This window comes from Neopelma chrysocephalum, unplaced genomic scaffold, assembly GCF_003984885.1.
Source record: "Neopelma chrysocephalum unplaced genomic scaffold, ASM398488v2 Primary Assembly neopelma1_77, whole genome shotgun sequence".
Classification (NCBI taxonomy): Eukaryota; Metazoa; Chordata; class Aves; order Passeriformes; family Pipridae; genus Neopelma; species Neopelma chrysocephalum.
The window spans coordinates 2,459,892-2,477,348 of NW_020897738.1; the positions used below are offsets into that span (position 1 = coordinate 2,459,892).

A 17,457-nucleotide genomic window follows, 5' to 3' on the forward strand; every position below is an offset into this window, starting at 1 on the left:
TGAGCACAGGTCACTGGAGAGGAGAGGGAGGTGCCCAGGGCAGGGAGCCAGGAGGGAATGTGGGGTTGTGTAAGGAGAGCTGGGGAAGGGATACCAGCCAGACTCCCAGTGCCTGTGCAGTTCCTGTCTGTACCCTCTAGGAAGTGCTTTGATGTAGGTGACTAACAGAAATGTTTGGAAGATTTGTTACTGAATTGTTTTGTTTTTCTTATTTTTAATATTCCCCTGTTAAACACTGGCAAAATGGCTAAAACTGAGACTGTGACTCCGAGCCAGCACTAAAAATTCGAACCCTTTTTTAATTAATTTTTTTTCCTTTTTGTTGTCATTCCTTTTTTATGTTCAAACCTGCCTTAATCCCTAACGGAGTATAAATCTCTGGATTTTCTCAGCCGGAGAGAAAACTTTTCGCCAGTCATGTGGCCAGGAGTTGCTGCCTCCTTGTGACCATGATACTAAAGAGCTCTTTGTTTCAGGCTCATGTACAGTCAGGAATGGTTCCTTCTCACCCAACTGCCCATGCTCCAATGATGCTAATGACGACACAGCCTCCCGGTGGTCCCCAAGCCGCCCTCGCTCAAAGTGCACTACAGCCCATTCCCGTCTCGACAACAACACATTTCCCCTATATGACGCACCCTTCAGGTGAGGAGTGTGTGCCCGGGACACCTGCACCCTAAACTGAGCCAGGGCGGAGGATCAGGACTGGGACAGACCAGATTTGGGGAAAAAAAAAAAAAGACAAAAGAACCAAGCAAAAAAAGCAACCTTAAGATGTCCTTGTAGAGCGGTTCGTATTTGCCAGCCCGTTGCCAGCCTAGATAGGTTTTACCTGGTTTAGGGAGTTTTCCTCCAGCTGGAGTGGAGGAATGGGGAGCTGGGAGACACTGTGGGACTGAGTTGTGCCAGGGTTTGCCGTGGTGTTGCCGTGTGTTTATAACAATGAGAGGTTTTATTAATTTAAAGCGCTCGGTGTCGAGGACGGGAGCGAAAGTGGTTTTGGTTTAGGGCTGTTAGACTGCTGAGAAAGTGACTGCTAATAAAGTGACTGCTAATTTCAGTGACAGCTGAAAGCAAAACTTTAATACAGAGTAACATTCTGCAGCTTTATTTTTGGGGAAAGTAGGTGCTGTATGACTTCTTTCTGCTTAAAATTTAACCTGACTTGGGTTTCTTTGATTATTCGCGTTCAAACAGCCTCGAAATTCCTGTAGTGATGTTGTTTCTCGGGGAATGTGTGAGCAGAAAAATGCTTTCTGAGGGCTTAGGCAGGGGAAAAATAAAACTATCCAAAGGACATCTTGATGTGTAGGGTTTTGGTTTGTTCTCTAAAAAAATAAAAGACAAAAAAAGAGAAAAAAATAAAAATAAAAGAAAGTTGAGCTCAGTAGTTGTCCTGTGACCACTTTACTAGCAAACTGTTGTGTGGCTTGCCAATTTATTATTTACATTTGAACTTTTTTTTTACAGTACAAGCCCACCACCAACAGCAGTTGTAAGGCTCATCTGGAATAACTGAAAGGCTGGATACCTTTTGTAGGCCAAATACCCTCCTTCTACTGCTTCTGCCAACTGGAAGCACAGAAAACTAGAATTTCATTTTATTTTGTTTAAAAAAAAAAAAATTTGATTTCTTGTAACATCCACTAGGAATGCTAACAGTTCATCTTGCAGTGGGAGAGATTCGGACTGAGTAGAGGCATTTAGGAACTTGTGGGCTATTCCATAATTCCATGCACTGTATCTGAGTCCTGCAAGTGCCCCAACTCTGCTTGCTGAAAACTGGAAGTTATTTATTTTTTAATGACCCTTCAAAGTTATGAACTCGTCAGCTAGCAAAAGAAGTAACAAGAGTGATTCTTGCTGCTATTATCACTAAAAATCAAGACTTGGAGATCCCTTTTACTTCTAACTAAACTTGAAACAGGTTCAGTAAAAGAAAAAAAAAATTCTAATCGTCAAACGGATGAGTTATTATTTATAAATCACGTTTGATGAGAGAATCACTATCGTGAGACAGTGATGTAACTTTTAAGTTAAGAAAACTTTTACTTTGTAGATAATATAAAATAAAAACTTAAAAAAAAATTAAAAAATAAAAAAAGTTTTAAAAACTGACCCTCCTCGGTGTTTGTGTCTTGATTTACCAGTCTCTGGCTGTACTGTGGTCTCCAGCTGAGCTTTGCCCGGGGTCTGTCATGTTCTGAATCCAGATCCCCTCGTGGGGCATTGCAAAGACAAGTGAAAGGTTTGAAAATCACAAGTTCAGAGAAGTTTTTTAACAAGGTTTTGTGTTCAAGTGGATTCCCTGGTGCCTCAGCTCTGGGTGGTGTCACCAAAAATGTCCCAGCTGGGCCTTGAGGTGATAAAAACTACACAACTTAAGGTGATAAAATCATATGTCGGTGGTGCTGCTGGAGAAGGAAAGGAAGGAATCAGGGTAAGAATTCCCTAGCAAAATGCCTGGTAAAAAGATGGGAGACAGACTGATCCCTGCTCAAAGTGCTGTGCCCTCCTGACCCCTGTGTGGTGTCCTGTGGGGACGAACCAAAGTGGTGCTGGTTTAACTGGGCTGTAGAACAGCTGCACTTCATGGCAGAGCAAATCAACTGTACAAGCTCCTCTCTGAATCCTTCCAGGTCAACACAGCAGAAAAATGTACCAAATTCCTGTTCAGGTGGGAATCAAAGCCACGGACCATCACTGTCATTTGGGACGAGACTCCTTCAATAAGTCTGTAGACACAGGCTCTTGGCTTCTTTTTCATGTCTAGGGGAACATTTCTGCCTTTTAGCACCCAGTACCTACTAAAACAGCATCCAGGCACCTGGAGAGAATCAGACTAAAGACTAAAAGTGAGAAACGAGTTCTAAAAACAGTTTATTAAGAGCAGATTTTTTTTTATATTACGGTAAAATCGCATTATTCAAGAATAAGTTACTTGTACAGTACATACAGAAACAATATGTAGAAAAAATTACTATACAAGAAGAACTTTTCTGTGCCAGTGAAAAGTAGAATTTTCAAATTAATTAAGTCCCAACAAAATGTTGGCTTTAATCGTCCTGCTGAAGGCTGAGTTTGGGAACACACAGTTGCGTCCCTGGGAGTTGCTGGTGAAGGTTGGGGCTGTTTGGATCAAACAAGCTAAAATTAAAATTTGGAATACTGGTAATGCCAGTGTTTGGTGGTCCAAATTAGAAAGGAGAAGCTTTGGCTTATCCCCGGATCTCTTCCTATAAGCTTTGCCCCAAAATAGTTTCAGTGAGGTGAGGAGTGGAGGTGTCAGTGTTTGGTACCTGCTGGTGCTGGGATGTGGGAGGGAGGGAGACATCAAATAATGCTTTAGATCATGGACTTCTGCAGAACCTGACACCCACAAGGACATGAAGAAGCCACAGAGCAGGGGGTTCTGTCAGCAAACAGCAAGTGGTTTATGAAGATGAAGATGAGGGGGAGGAGTTGTGGCTGGACCCAAGGCTTGGGTTATGCCCTAAGCCAGGTCTCTGCTGTCCCACAGAGAGAAGGCACTGCCTGGTTTGCATCTTTATTGCCAAAACCTGCCCTGAGTAGCTGGATGAAATGGGGTTCCCACCCCAAACAGCCTCTCCTGGGAGAGGCCACCAGGAAGGGCCTCCAGAGCCGCTGCCGTGGGTTGTGGCTTAGTTAGGTTGGATCCAAACTCATGTTCCATCTCCAGGGCCAAGGCACAACTGGGGTCACCTGACTTCTATTTCAGAGGTGGCTGTACCTGTGTGGAGCCACCTGGAGGCTCTTCCTTTGGCTTCCCCTCCTCCCAAAACTCAACACTGAGACCTCATAAACACCAATAAAAGCCCACATGGGCTGAGGAACTAAACCTGCTCAGCCTTATCTTCTCCCAAGTCCCAAGATTATAAAGATTCCTGCAAGTTGCTTACATTCCATAGGATGGAACGGTTAATGCTCTTTGCCCCCTGCTCTAATCAAGGATTGGGTGCCTTGTGGGCTGGAGGAACGTGCTGGCAGGAGCAGAGGTGGGACTGCGTGTCGGGCTCTGACCCGTGTCACAAACCAGATGCTTTCTAGGAGAAACGGGATGTCAAACTCAGTCCCCAGGAGCTTGGGAAATAACCCAAAAATCGCTTCAGGTCCTGGTGCAGCTGGGTCAGGACCATAGTGAGTCTGAGATGGGGAGATGACGGAGCTGGGAGGGCTGGAAAACCCTTGGCTCCCTCGTTGGTGAGTTTTGGGATGGATATAACTATGAAATAATCAGAGTGACTTTCCCACTGCTCACGGGCGGGAAGAACAGGAGTTTGTTTGCACAGGGGAAGCAGCTGCTGGGGTGACAATGAACCAAACATATATTTTGGTAATCAAGCACAGCAATTTCCACTTCAGCTGCAGAGAAACCCCTTGCAATTAAGCTGCAGGTTAAAAACACCACATGCACATGCATGTTACGGTTCTGGCACTGGAACAATAAGCCCTGGAATGCCAAAACAACCCACCCCAGCAGCATCTGATTGATCTGGCAGGGATTTATGTGGATTCATCTGGCAAGGGCTGCACCGGCTGTGAAGAGTGATCCCTTTTCCCAGCCCATCCTTTCTCTGCAGATGTAGGGAGATTCAGGCGAGACAACCTCATTTTTTGGGGGAAAAACCCCTTTGAACGCAGCTCCCTGGTGCTCAGTGGGACTAAAATCAGGAATCTTAGCAAGATTTAGCATGTGTATGTGTTTTCCAAGGCTTTGGGAACCAGGCACTTAACAAGGAAAGGAGATAACTTGTGTGTGCTTCCTCCCCTTCCCTTCCCCATCCCTGCAAATGCAGACCACGGGGAGTTATTTATTAGTGATGGAGGGAGCTGACTTGCCTGGCACAAACCAGCTCAGAGATGTGCTCCTGCCACTGGATGCAGCCTTTGTGCTGCTCCAGGCAGGAAAATGGGATGCGGATACAGCTGAGGAGCTCCAGGAGGACAGGGCTGCCTTTGTTTCCCCGTCAGCCTCTGGCAGTGCTGGAGGAGCTGGACCAGTGCAATTTGCTCTTAGTGCTCTGGTTTCAGGAGTGAGTGTGTGACAGCATGTGCTGAGTGCTGGGAATGCTGATCCCCATGGAAAAGTAGGATTCCTCCCTGTGCACCCGTTTTCAAGAGAAAGGAGGAAAAAAAGCCTTTGCCTGCTCTAAATGCACAAAACCCAGGGGAAAGCTGGAGCAAGTGATGGGGAGGCATAAAATGCAAATCCTAAATGGTTTCTTGAGTTGATGGTTCCTGTTTCTCCCAGTCTCATCCTTTGACTGTGACTTGTAAACCCAGATTTGCTCTCACAGCCATTCCCTAAGCTGTTTTTGGCCCTGGATATTTTGGCCTTGCCCCACAGCACCGGGATTTGCCCTTCAGCTCCTGACCTTGGCTCCTCAGGCTTTGGCTACCAACTGGGCTCACCAAGCACTGGCTTCACGGCAAAGCCCGGCCTAGAGGCTGGATTTTTGTGAAATTCCCTAACTCAGCCCAACAAGGCTTTGTGTTTGCTTGTTTTCAAATTAATTCCTAAATGTTAATGCTCCTGAGGGCTCCCACCTGTACTGCAATTTCAAGGAAAAATAGAAATCAAAAGCTTTCTGGAAGGCAATCTCAAGGCAAGTTCTGCAGCCGAAATCCCGGGGGCTACGCTGGGAAATCTGGAAGTTGAATGCTGTGAACATCCTCCCCCCGGGTGTTGCAACAGCTCCAGCCCTTCCTCATTCTTAAAATAACGGCAGCTTCTAAGAAGTGGTTCCTCTCCTACGGCTGCCCCAGGCCCCGGCAGGTGAAGCAGCACCAGGGCTTGGAAACAGCAGCGGAGATTGGGGATCAGGGGATCTTGACACCCAGGGATTTGCTGGGACAGGTTTTTCCTCCAGGTGAGGAGGTGTCCAAGGAACCCCCCCTTGCCTGTGTAGCTTTAAATACCACCAAATTCTTGGTGACACAGTGTTTTGGGCGGGAAAAGGCAAGTGACAGCAGGGTGTGCTGAGCTGGTGAGGTGAGAAAACATCTGGGGGAAAAACTGACTTCAAATTTGTGCCTAAAATGCTTCCAATCACCGGGATAGAACGGTTCCATCACCGGGGTAGAACAGTTTCATCACTGGGATAAAATGGTTCCATCACCAGGATAAAACAGTTCCAACATCGAGATAAAACTATTCCACCATCGGGATAGAATGTGCCCATCACTGGGATAAAATGTCTCAGTGACTGGGATAAAATGTCTCCATCACCAGGATAGAGCCCCTCCATCACCAGCAGGAGTGGTTTGCTGTCAGTCTCTGTGTTAGTTCTCAGCTGGTGACATGATTAAGGATGGAGCAATTAGTGTTCACATCTCAATTAGCTGGGCAAGCGAGGTGAGCATCCCCCTGGCTGGTGCAGGGAGTGACTGTGGCTGTGCTGGGTTAAAAAAGAAGTGCAAGAAAAGCCAGTTTTTGCCTTATCTAAAAATAAAGCCCAAACCCCGCTCGCGCCCGTCGCAGGAGCTCAGCTCAGGTTGGACTTTGCTGGTGGGTTTGGCAGCGGCAGCACATGTTGGGGCAGGAGGACAGGGCCCAGAGCAGCAACTTGTCAATGAATTTATAATCCTTGTTTTTCTTGGTTTCCTGGGTTTTTTTTACCTTTCTCCAATTCTGTGGGTGTAACACAGACCCTGGTTCCTTCGCTGGGAGGAAGGTGGGAGGCCGAGCCTGGCGTCGCGGCGCTCGGCACACGGGGGCACAGGCACGAGCGGTGTGTAAACAGTAATGAGAAAGCTTTGAGAATAACAACAAAAATAACAATAAAAGGCCCTTTAACAGGCCAATGAGAGGGAGCACACCCGTACAGGAGTGAAAAATTACCCCCTTCCTTGCGAAAATAAAATAATCATCCCTAACCAGAAGGAAGAAACAGGTACATTCTTTCTCTCGATGGATCCCCAGAAGGTCTCTAGGATTTCTCCACCCGAAAGTGCATCCCAGTGCTGGCGTGGCACCAGTCAGAGCGGCGTGTACTGGTTGTCGATGGCACGGACGTGGCCCCGGCCCGGTGCCTCCACCTCGTAGTCCGACTCGCGGGGCCGGGGCCTGGGGGCTGGGGGGATCCTGCTGGGGCGCAGGCTCTGCGCCAGCTCGGCCGGCGGCGGCACCAGGTGGAAGATCTGCTCTGAAGGGGGGCCTGGGGGTGCCTCGTCGGCACCGTGGGGGCAGGAGGAGCCGGCAGGGGCGAGGCTGAACTCGGGGCTCCAGCCGGAGACAGGCAGCGGGAGAGGGACCGTGGTGCTGGAGCTGGGAGCTGCTGGGGGACGCAGGAGATGGGTGGTCAGGGTGCTGTGTCGTGGGGGTTGTAGGGTGCATCCCATGACCCCCCCCCCGCTGACATGGGGAGCAGCTTCTCCTTTCTCAAAAGAGGAAGCTGGGAGCTCGGGAGTCACCTTTTGTGCCACTGCCCGGATGCTTCCACTTCCCCCCTCTGTGTGCAAACAAAGGGCCCAGCTCGGGGCAGCCCACCAGAGCCCAGCTCTGGGCACCCTCCATCCCTGCACCCCAGGGAACCTCCCCATCCCTGCACACCTTGTGAGTGGGGCAGGACCACGACGTAGCTGGAGAGCCGGACGTCGCAGGCCGTGCCGCACTCCAGCGGGATGGGGTAGCGGTGGAAGTGGTGCAGCATCTCCACGATGGAGGAGAAGCGGAGGTGCTGGACCCGGCACTGGCCTCGCTCCGTCAGTGCCAGCCGCAGGTGCTGCGGGGAGGAGACAGACCTGTTACCCTCCCACCCGCTCCCTCCTGGAGCCGACAGTGGGGACATAGGGGTATTTGGGGTGGGGGGACACAAATGGCTGTAGCACGATGTGCTGCATCCCCAGCCTGCAATCCCCTGGAGATTTTTGCCCCCCAGGAGCAGGGATGGGGCCACCAACCCACTACAAGCATCAAGACAGGGAGCAGGAGAGCACCTCCCTGGGGTGGGATGTGGTGGGACAGGGACTGTGCTGCAGCAGGGGGGCTGCCCGAGGGGCTCCTGCGAGACTCCCCTCCCCATCCCAGCCCTCTCCCGCCCGTACCTTGGCTCTGCCCTGGAAGTTGAAGGTGAGCACGTACTCGCCGCGGCGTGTCTCGCTCTGCCGCACCAGGAACACACCGTGGCCCTCCAGCCCCCCCAGCTGCACCAGCTGAGCCGCCTTCACGCGGGAGATGGGCCCGTGGAACCAGGGGCAGGAGGAGAGGAACTGCTCCATCTTCGGCCCTGCCGCCTCCCCCGGGCCCCCTGGCGTCGCCACTGCTGGGGCACAGGGATGAGTGTCCCTGGGAAGTGGGGACCCCTGCCCACAGCCCCCGTCCCCCTGCCCTCTGGCTCTGCCCCCCTATCATGCCAAAGGGGAAGCTAAATCAGCCCAGTCATGGCTGGACACGGTGACCCCTGGCAAGGGATATTCTGTCCCCAGGGTGCCCTGGGTGTCCCCGTTGCTCACCTTGGCCGAGGGGGTCGGTGCTGGTGGTGGGGCTGGTGGCTGCGGGGTCGGGGTGCCGGCACACCAGGAGCTCGGGGTCACCCGCGTCGGACCTGCTGGAAATGGGAGAAGCTGAGTGCTGGTGGTGGGGGCCAGCCTGTGTTGGAGGACATGGAGCCATTGTCCCCATCCCCAGGCTCAGGGACACCCAGCGGGCGCTTACCCCCTGCGGACACACTCCCGGATCTCGGCCGTCCAGGAGTTGAGCTGCTGCTCATCCCCGGCCTCAAACAGGATGTCGGTGGCGTTGGTGACCTGGGGGACATTGGAGAGGGACGGGGGGCTTCAGAGAGAGACAGATGTGCATCCCCCCTCCCACCCACCCACCCATGCTCATGACCCTGGCAGGGACAGACATCCCCCGCCCTGCACACCACATCCCCCTGTGCATCCCCTCCCGGGATGGGAAGAGGAACTGAAATTTGGCACGGGAGCTTTTGGGAGCCACGTGCGCCCCAGAGGGTGGGAAAGTCCTCAGGGGAGGCTGTGGACCCCTCCAGCAGGTCCTACCTTGAGGACGAAGGTGTGGAGGTTATCGGGCATCTCGAGGCGGGTGCACCTCCGCACCTCCTGCACGGTGGAGCAGGCGACATGGAGCTTTGGCTTGGAACCCTGTGGAGGGAACATGGAGACTGAGCTGAGCCCCAACACCCTCTGCATCACAATACACTGCCCCCCACCCCACTGCTCTGTCAGGACCAGGAGCCACCTGAGGCACAGCAGCCAGCAAGGAAATACCCAGCTCTCCAGGGAAATACCACATCAGCATGGAAATACCCTGTGGAGCGAGGAAATACCCCATGGGGCAAGGAAATACCCTGCAGGGCACTGCCTGGCTGCTGTCAGGGAACGCCAGCGGGGCCAAGTGACACCCAGACCCATCTCAGCAGCCCCAGGGACCCTGCAGTAGAGGGATGGGTGGAGGAAAGGAGGGAGAAGTGGATTCCCAGCACGGCAGTGCATTCCAGGGAGGATGGGGAACGTGGGGTGCAGGCAGGGAACACCCTGCTCACGGGTACAAGGGTCAGCAGTGGCGTGCCAAGAGCGCTCCGACAGGTTTGGCACTGACACAGGCACGTGACAGAATGCTGAGCAAACACTTCCAGAGAGGTTAATAATACCCCTCCGGCAGCTTTCGGTTCCTCTGCCGCCCCGTGTGCCGGCGAGCGAGAGCCGCTGACCACCGGGAGGCTGCGGCACGTGGCACCCAGCCCATCACCAGGACTGGGCTGACTCGGAGTGCCAGGGGGGTGGAAAGCTGCTGGGGGACCCTTGCACTGGTGCTGGAGAATAGAGCCAACCCGTGGTGCTCATCCCTGTGGCCAGAGCCACTCCATGCATCCCAGCAAAGCCCAGGCAGTGCCACCATGTGCCGGGCACACTCATCCTCCTGTGCTAGGCTTGCTGCACGACAGAATTTTGGCTGGCTGTGATTCACGCAGTGGCTTTAGCATCCCATGGGCTGCTGGCTCCAGTGGTCCTCTCGAATCCACAGCCACTGTCCCCACACAGATGCCAGGCTGTGGTGCTTCACCCCACCACAGCATTTGCCAACCAAACTGCCCAAATTCTGCTCCAGTCTTGTGATACTCATGGCAAACCCGCACCCACTATGTCCCCAAATCACCTGTATGACCCCAAGAATGTCCCCACTGGACACACTCCATGGTCACCCAACCAAACCATATCTAGCTGTGCTTTTTTTTCTTCCATCCCCCCTCCTCCCTCCCTCTCTCCCCTGAGGACTTGGTGTACTTTGGGGCCGGAAATGCAGCGTGAGAGGGATCAGCCCTTATCAGCACCGAGCTGCACCGAAAAGAAAGTTCTTAGAAGTCGCCCGTGTACGGCGTCATTGCAACAGGGCTGGTGACACCACGGTGGCTCTGGCACCTCCGGGCCCGCTGGTGACAGTGATTGCAGCTGTGCTGTGCTGTGCTGTGCTGTGCTGCAATCACTGTCACCAGCGGGACCAGAAGTGCCGTGAGCCGCTGCGCTGGCGCTGGTGCTTTATTCCCAAGGAATTTGATTTTTCTGCCGTCCTTGGAACACAACCGTGCCCCGTGCAAAGTCCTGCACAGAGAAAAGTGAAAGGATCGCCCATCCTGGCTGCTTTCCCGCACACGGGTAGTGACGTCCAGCACGTCCCCGAGCGGGTTTTATCACCATCCCAACCACGGTGTTGGGGTCGGCTTCTTAGGAAAGTGTGAAATTCCAGGAAAAGGGAGTTCTGTGAAGCCCCCTGCGTCTCTTGGCATGGGGAGCGCAGACAGGGAGCGTGAGGGGAGAAGGAAATGATGCAGCAGAGAGATACGGTGCCCGAAAAGCCAGTCTGGCTTCGGAGAAGTGCCAACCACAGGCACGGTACCTGCGCTCCCCGAACCGCCGCGCTCGCCACAAGATGCCCCGTTCGAGGAAAGGGATTTCTCAGTAACCAAAACTGCACACTCAACACACCATGTGTTCACCCAGCACCCACGGGCTCCTTCTCGGCAGGAGAGGTGCCCCAGCAGCGCTGTGGGGTTGGGGAACCCCCAACGCAGCCTGGCTTGGGGCGCTCAGGATGCTCAGCATGCTCAAGATGTTGCCCCAGCTCAGCCTCCAACCCCATCAGCATCAGCTCCCACGTGGAGACTTCACCCCACTGCTCCCTAAAGGATCCTGTGCACATGGGGGAAAGCCCAGCACCAGGTTCAGAATTCCCAGAATCACCTGGGGACATGACACCCCATGAAGCTGCACTCCCAAAGCCCCCAGAACTGAGCTGCCACCATGCCATCGCTGTGGCATTCCCAGTCCTGACACCTGGCATGCAAACTAGGCATGACACACCCTGGGGTGTGTCACAGGTAATCTCCAGCTCACAGAGCTGAAGGCAACAGGATCCAGCCTGAACCCCCCAAATTTCTCTCCCTGTGGGAGCTGACAGTGGCTGAGCACTGCTGGGGACATCTGGCCACCAATGGACATGACAGTTCCATAGGGTGGGGACAGAGGAGCCACACCAGCTCTCAGTACCTACTGGAATACAGCAGAATTTGCATTTTTGTTCTTTGCAGGGAATTTTTCTACAGATCAAAAATACAAAGCTTCAGCCAGGCCAGAGCTGTTTCCAGCACCAGGTGACATGGGACTGATTGGTAGGTGGAGGAAAATGCCCCTAAAACAGAATTCCCTCCTGAGCATCCCACTGGAGCCAAACCCAGGGATGACACCTCACCCCCACTCCATCTCCCAACATCTCTGACCCCTGCCATCCCCATGGGGTGCCACGGGCAGCACCAGCACAGCAGGGGAATAACCAGCACAGCACAGGCAGTGCCACCACAGCACCCACGGTCACCACACACCTGGGGAGGGCAGGGCAGCCGGGAGAAAGTGGGGTTTTCCAGCTCCTCCCAAAGCTGGGAAGGAGCCCGACGCCAGCCCGGCGCCGTGGCCGTGCCAGGAGCGCGGATGGAGGTCATGCCAAGGTCACAGCTGCGCGCGGGCGGTGCCAGTGCGGAGCTGCTGCGTTTCCTCCTGGCAAACCCCGGTCCCAGCCCTCGCCACAGCACCGGCACCAGCAGCTTTCTGCACTCCCTGTGTCTAGGTGGTGCCAGTGGCCACAGTGCCAGTGAGCTGCCTGTGCCACCGGCTCCTTTCCTGGTGATGTCCCCCCAGCAGCCCCCACAGCGCCTTCTGCGTGCCTTTGGTGGGGAACCACTGCCCGGAGGCTCAGCATGGCGGGTCACTCCACACCTCTCCAACAAGGATATTTGGATTTATGGGGCTTTTTGGCAGCAAAGCTCCTCCCAGCTCACCCACACATGCCAGGAAAAATCTCACCATGACACCATGAGAAGGACAACCTGTCTGGATGCTCAGGGGACACTGTGGGTGCTGGGGGGGCTTTTTGTGCTCAGATGAGGAGGGAGGCAGCCAGTTTTCCAAGAATGAGACCAAAATCTCACTGCCATGCTGCCCACACCCAGAGAGCCACCGGTAGCTCTCTGTTTGACCAGCACCAGCACTGCCCAGGCACCACCAGGGTGCTGCACCCACCGCCCCCCCAGGCACCCCTCGGGCTCTGCTGATTCTTGACAGGTCCCCAAAATGCTGCCACTGCCCACAGTGCTGGTTTGCATGGGAGGGAGCTGGAGCCATTCACCCTTCCCAGTTGATTTGGCCAGTGCCCAGTCCCCTGCTAGCAAAGGTAGTGGTGGCACAGGGATGACAGTGGTGGCGCAGCAATGACAGCAATGGCACCGTGATGAGGGTGGTGGCACAGTGATGATGGCGGTGGCACAACAATGACAGTGGCGCTTTGGTGACGACGGCAGTGGCACAGTGATGCGGGTGGTGGCACGATGGTGATGGCAGTGACACAGCCATGATGGCAATGGTGTGCTGACGATGGCAGTGTCACGGTGATGATGCCAGTGGCATGGTGACAATGGCAGTGTCACAGTGATGATGACAGTGGCACAGTGATGACAGCAGTGGCACAGTGACGATGGCAGTCTCACGATGATGATGATCGTGGCTGGGCCGTCAGGCCACGTTTGTACAGAGCAAAATCCTTGGAATGCAGCAGCTGCTGCCACGGCCCCTCCACACTCTGGGATTTCCCCAGGCCGGCTCTCTCCCTTCCACTCTGAGTCATACGCGGGAGGTGGGGAAGTGCCCAAGCCCTTGTGCAAGGTCCCCGACGGATACGGGTGAGATTTGTCACTTCTCGTAAATCTCGGAGCCCACCATGTCCCCCTTACGCAAGGGACAAACCTCAGCTGGAGCCGCAGCGCCCAGGCCCAGCTCAGTCCGGCCATGGGGGACAGACAGATGGACAGACACCAAGATCCACAGCAGCCAGGTTGTGCTGGCACAAAACCACATCCTGTGCCTACAGCCCTGGGGAGTTTTGTGAAGTTTCCCAGGAGCTCAGAGGGACACAGCCCTGTTCCAGGGAATGCCAGGTGAGCAGGAAGGGAAACAAATCCCATTGTGCCAGCAGGGAGAACCAGCAGGGTCCTGTGGGGCTGCGAGGGCTCCAAGGGTCACGCTGGAGGGTGCAGGGTGTCTGCTGCAGCAGCCATTGTCCTCAGGGGTTTGCACCACAGGTAATCCCAGTGTTCATCCTTGGGGATTTTGTGTGGCAGATAATCCCAGTGTTTGCTCTTGGGAGTTTCACCATAGTTAAACCCAACACATCCTTGAGGACTTTGCACCATAAATAATCCCAGCACATGTCCTTGGGTGTTTGCACCACAGCTAATCCTCAGGGATCTGCACCACAACTAATCCTGGTGTTCCTCCTCAGGGATCTGCACCACAACTAATCCTGTTATTCATCCTCAGGAATCTGCACCACAGCTAATCCCAGTGTCCATCCTCAGGGATCTGCAGCATGGCTAATTCTAGTATTCATCCTCAGGGACCTGCAGCATGACTAATCCCTCTGTCCTCCAGTGGATAATCCCAGTGCTCCAGGGGGTTGATAGCACATAATCCCAATGCTTCTCATCAGGCATTTGCACCATGGGAGATCCCAAGGGGACTGGTCCTGTGCCAATGCAAGGATCCCACTGATTCAGTCCTCCCACGTGCCTCCAGCACCTACTGCAGGGACCCCCAGCTCAGCTCCCCGTGACCCCAGGATGACACTCTCCTGCCTCTGCAGGCAGAGGTTGTTCACTCTGAAACCTGCTGTCTGCAGTGGCACCATCATGGGCCCTCTGTTCTGGGCTGGGGAACTGGAGGTAGGAGTTTTCCTGCCTCTGTTAAACAGGAACACAAGAGGTGTTTCCTGCTGGTCAGGTGATCCTGCTCTATGAGCTCAAGCCACCCAGACCCCATCCACTACCTCCCCAAAACCCCTCTCTGCCCACCCCAAGCCCCCATCAGTATCCTCAAGGCAACAGCAGAGGCACAAAGGAGTTGCCAAGACACCCTGTCTCCGAGCATCCCCGAAGGCCGTGGCAGGGGACAGAGCCATCCCCGAGGGGACAGTGCTCCGGGTGACAAGGGGCCCCGTTGTGCTGCCCGCAGCACTGGCTCAGGGGTGGCTGGGACACAAAGATCCTTCTGTTCCATCCCGGGCGGCTGCCGAGCGCCAGCGAACGGCCACGGGAGAAAACACAGCCCGGACCCCCAGCACCACACTGAGCCCCTGTTTCTTATCAAATGAACCCCAGGGAGCTGCAAAACAACCTCCAGAGAGCTGCCGGGTGAATCCTGTGGGGATGGATTTGGGGTTCCAGGCAGAACCCCCGCCCTTCCCCAGGGCTGACTGCTCCTCTTTGTGCACTGATGAACCTCCCGGCTCTGCACCAATGAGCCAACATTCCCAAACTCCCCAAATCACTGCAAAGCCCCTAGAACTCTGCAAAGCCCCCCCAAACCAGTGAGCCTGGCAGTTCATGTCACAGCAGGGCTGAGGAAGATGGGGGCTATAAACAGGATCTGTAAACAGGCGGCGTTTGCCAGCCCTTTGGTTTTTTTTTTTATTTATTTTAAGCCAAACTCGGTTCCAGCGTGGGCTGCTTTAATAATTTCCTGGAATAAATAATAAGCATGGAAAGTAAACAAGGTGTCTGCGTGCAAGCAGGAGCTGGCTGCAGCCAGGACTGAGTCATCCCAAATCCCAGCCCCAGAGGGATGTGGGGGGGTCCTGCATGGACCCCACAGGCTCCACACAAAATTGCCCTGGGATTTTTGTATCACCCTGAGGTTTTGCATCACGCAGTGGTTCTGCATCACCCAGGAGGATGGAAAAGGTTCAAAAGCCCAAATGGGAGCACTCGATTCCCCCTGGATGGGTATTTTGGTTTCTGCCCCTTGCCTGGTGAGTTTGCTCAAAATGATTGTTTTTCACATAATATTGAACATCACAACGCTCATCATGGGCATCACTTTGAGCCAGGACCAGCTGCCTGGTGGGAAGGAGCAGGGTCCATCCCACACAAACCCCCACCACTGGGATGAATCCTTGAATCCTTCCAGACCCTGTGCTGCCTGCACAGGCTCTCATAAATATTTACCTTTGAAAGAAGCAGCTCTCAGCCTTGAAACAACCACATCCTGGGCCGTGAAAAGAGAAAAAAAAAAAAAAAAGAAAAAGGAAAGAAGAAAAGAGACAACCACCCAAAAACCCCCACCGGGCATCTCACATGGGCTGCGGGGACCCAGCACCCAGCAGCACCCACAGCCCTTCGCACCCCATCTGCAGGAGGCTCGGGGGGAAGCAACACATTCCTTCAGTGCTTTTCCAGCCCCTTTTCCTGTGATTTGCTCAATATCTCCATTTTTTTCCCTCACTTCTCATGTGTTGCTTCCACCCTGAGCAGCATCCCTGTGATGGAGGCTCTGGGGGGGGCACAGCCGTGGGACAAACCCCCCCAAAAGGGTGGATTTTAAAGGATGGGGTTAACAAGGATGTAAAATCTCTGTAAACCCCACAACCCCAGCACCCGGGGAAGCACAGGTTGGGGTCCATCCAGCACCCTCACACCCAGTCAGGCCCTGTCGAGCTCCATCCCAGCAACACAGTTTCCAAAATAAGAAACTCCGCTCTTCAGCAATTAACGCCGGCGCTGTGGTTACGCTGCTAAAAGTGTTTTTTCCGTGCATGACCAAGGATGGAAAAAGTTGTGGTTAATAAATGACAAATAACCTTTGTCTCATCGCCCTCCACCCCTCCCCCCCCCGCGCGCCCTCACCCTGCGATACCCAAAAACAGAGAGGGGGGAAAAAATAGAGCAAAAGTCACCACCAAAATCTCACAAAGCCCCAGCCCTGGGCGCCTTCGAAGAACAGCGAGCGGAAAGCGGAGCACGAGGGATGCACCACCCGCCCTGTTCACAGTGAAAGTCTGTGCGCGGGTTTCGGTGCAGCTCCGGCCGCCTTCCGGCGAGGTTTGGCCTCTCCCAAGGGAATTTCAGGGCACCCAAACCCCTCTGGCTCGTACACCGTGGCAAATTTCCCTGAGGATGACAGGAGAGGGACGTGGAACTTGGGAGAGGCCATGAGAGGGATGTGGTCCTTGGGGTTGCTGGGAGAGGGATGTGGTCCCTGAGGATGCCGGGAGAGGGATCATAGAATCACAGAGTCCTAGAAGAACTTGGGTTGGAAGGGACCTTTAAAGGCCATCCAGTCCAATCTCTCTGCAATGAGCAGGGACAGCAACCAGATCAGGATGCAGCTTGTGGAGATGCCAGGAGAGGGATGCAGTCCCTGGGAATGCCAGGAGAGGGATGTTCAGAGAGGGATCATAGAATCACAGAACAGTTTGGGTTGGAAAGGATCTTTTAAAGGTCTAATGGGACATCTTCAACTGGCTCAGGATGCAGCCCCTGGAGATGCCAGGAGATGAATGCCATGAGAGAGATGCAGCATGGCAGAAGAAGGATGCTAGGAGAGGAATGCAAACCCTGGGGATGCAGGGAGAAGATTGCCAGGAGGGGGATGCAGTCCTTGAGGATGCAGGGAGAAGGATGCCAGGAGAGGGATGTGGTCTCTGGAGATGCCAGGAGAAGGATGCCAGGAGAGGGATGAGGCTCCTGGAGATTCCAACTGACACTAACATGCTCTTCCCTGGAGCAGAGATGCAATGATGGGACACTGAGATGCTTCCCATCACTGACAAAACCCTTCTCATGGTGTCCCAGGGAGGAAAGCTCCCCTTTCACCACTGCCTCTCCATAAATCCTCATCTGAGTCACTTAAGGCCACGTTTGAGCAGCTCCAATTACTCTTGGAGATACAAAGCAGCTCCAGGAGGAGCTGGGAGGGGGATGGAGACCCCAACATTGAGATGTCCCCCATTCTATGCTGCAACAGCTGCCACCCAGAGCTGCAGGCACCAAAAACCGGGTGCAGGACCTGCTGGCTCAGGAGGTGGCAGTTCTGAGAAACCAGATTCAGGTGAAAGGGGAAAAAAAGAAAGAAAAAAAAAAGAGAAAAAAAAAA

General features: G+C 54.0%; 2 protein-coding genes across 11 annotated transcripts in view; one reads left to right on the plus strand and one right to left on the minus strand.

Annotated features, from left to right (window-relative positions):
* Positions 1-2,118, plus strand: part of ATXN2 (ataxin 2) — a 55,056-nt gene extending 52,938 nt beyond the window's left edge. For 8 of the 10 annotated variants that reach the window (XM_027689640.1, XM_027689646.1, XM_027689642.1 and 5 more), the window contains one exon: positions 477-2,118. In XM_027689640.1, coding sequence (XP_027545441.1) covers positions 477-680 — 204 coding nt within the window. In that variant the 3' untranslated portion in view covers positions 681-2,118. The remainder of the gene's footprint in view (positions 1-476) is intronic. The other 2 variants (XM_027689641.1, XM_027689643.1) reach the window with 1 other exon arrangement.
* Positions 2,119-2,856: 738 nt separating this feature from the next.
* The window catches only part of SH2B3 (SH2B adaptor protein 3), a 25,545-nt gene continuing 10,944 nt past the window's right edge, over positions 2,857-17,457 (minus strand). Inside the window, 6 exon segments of the mRNA XM_027689652.1 lie at positions 2,857-7,298; positions 7,574-7,745; positions 8,068-8,282; positions 8,476-8,567; positions 8,678-8,769; positions 9,025-9,126. Coding sequence (XP_027545453.1) covers positions 7,000-7,298; positions 7,574-7,745; positions 8,068-8,282; positions 8,476-8,567; positions 8,678-8,769; positions 9,025-9,126 — 972 coding nt within the window. The 3' untranslated portion in view covers positions 2,857-6,999.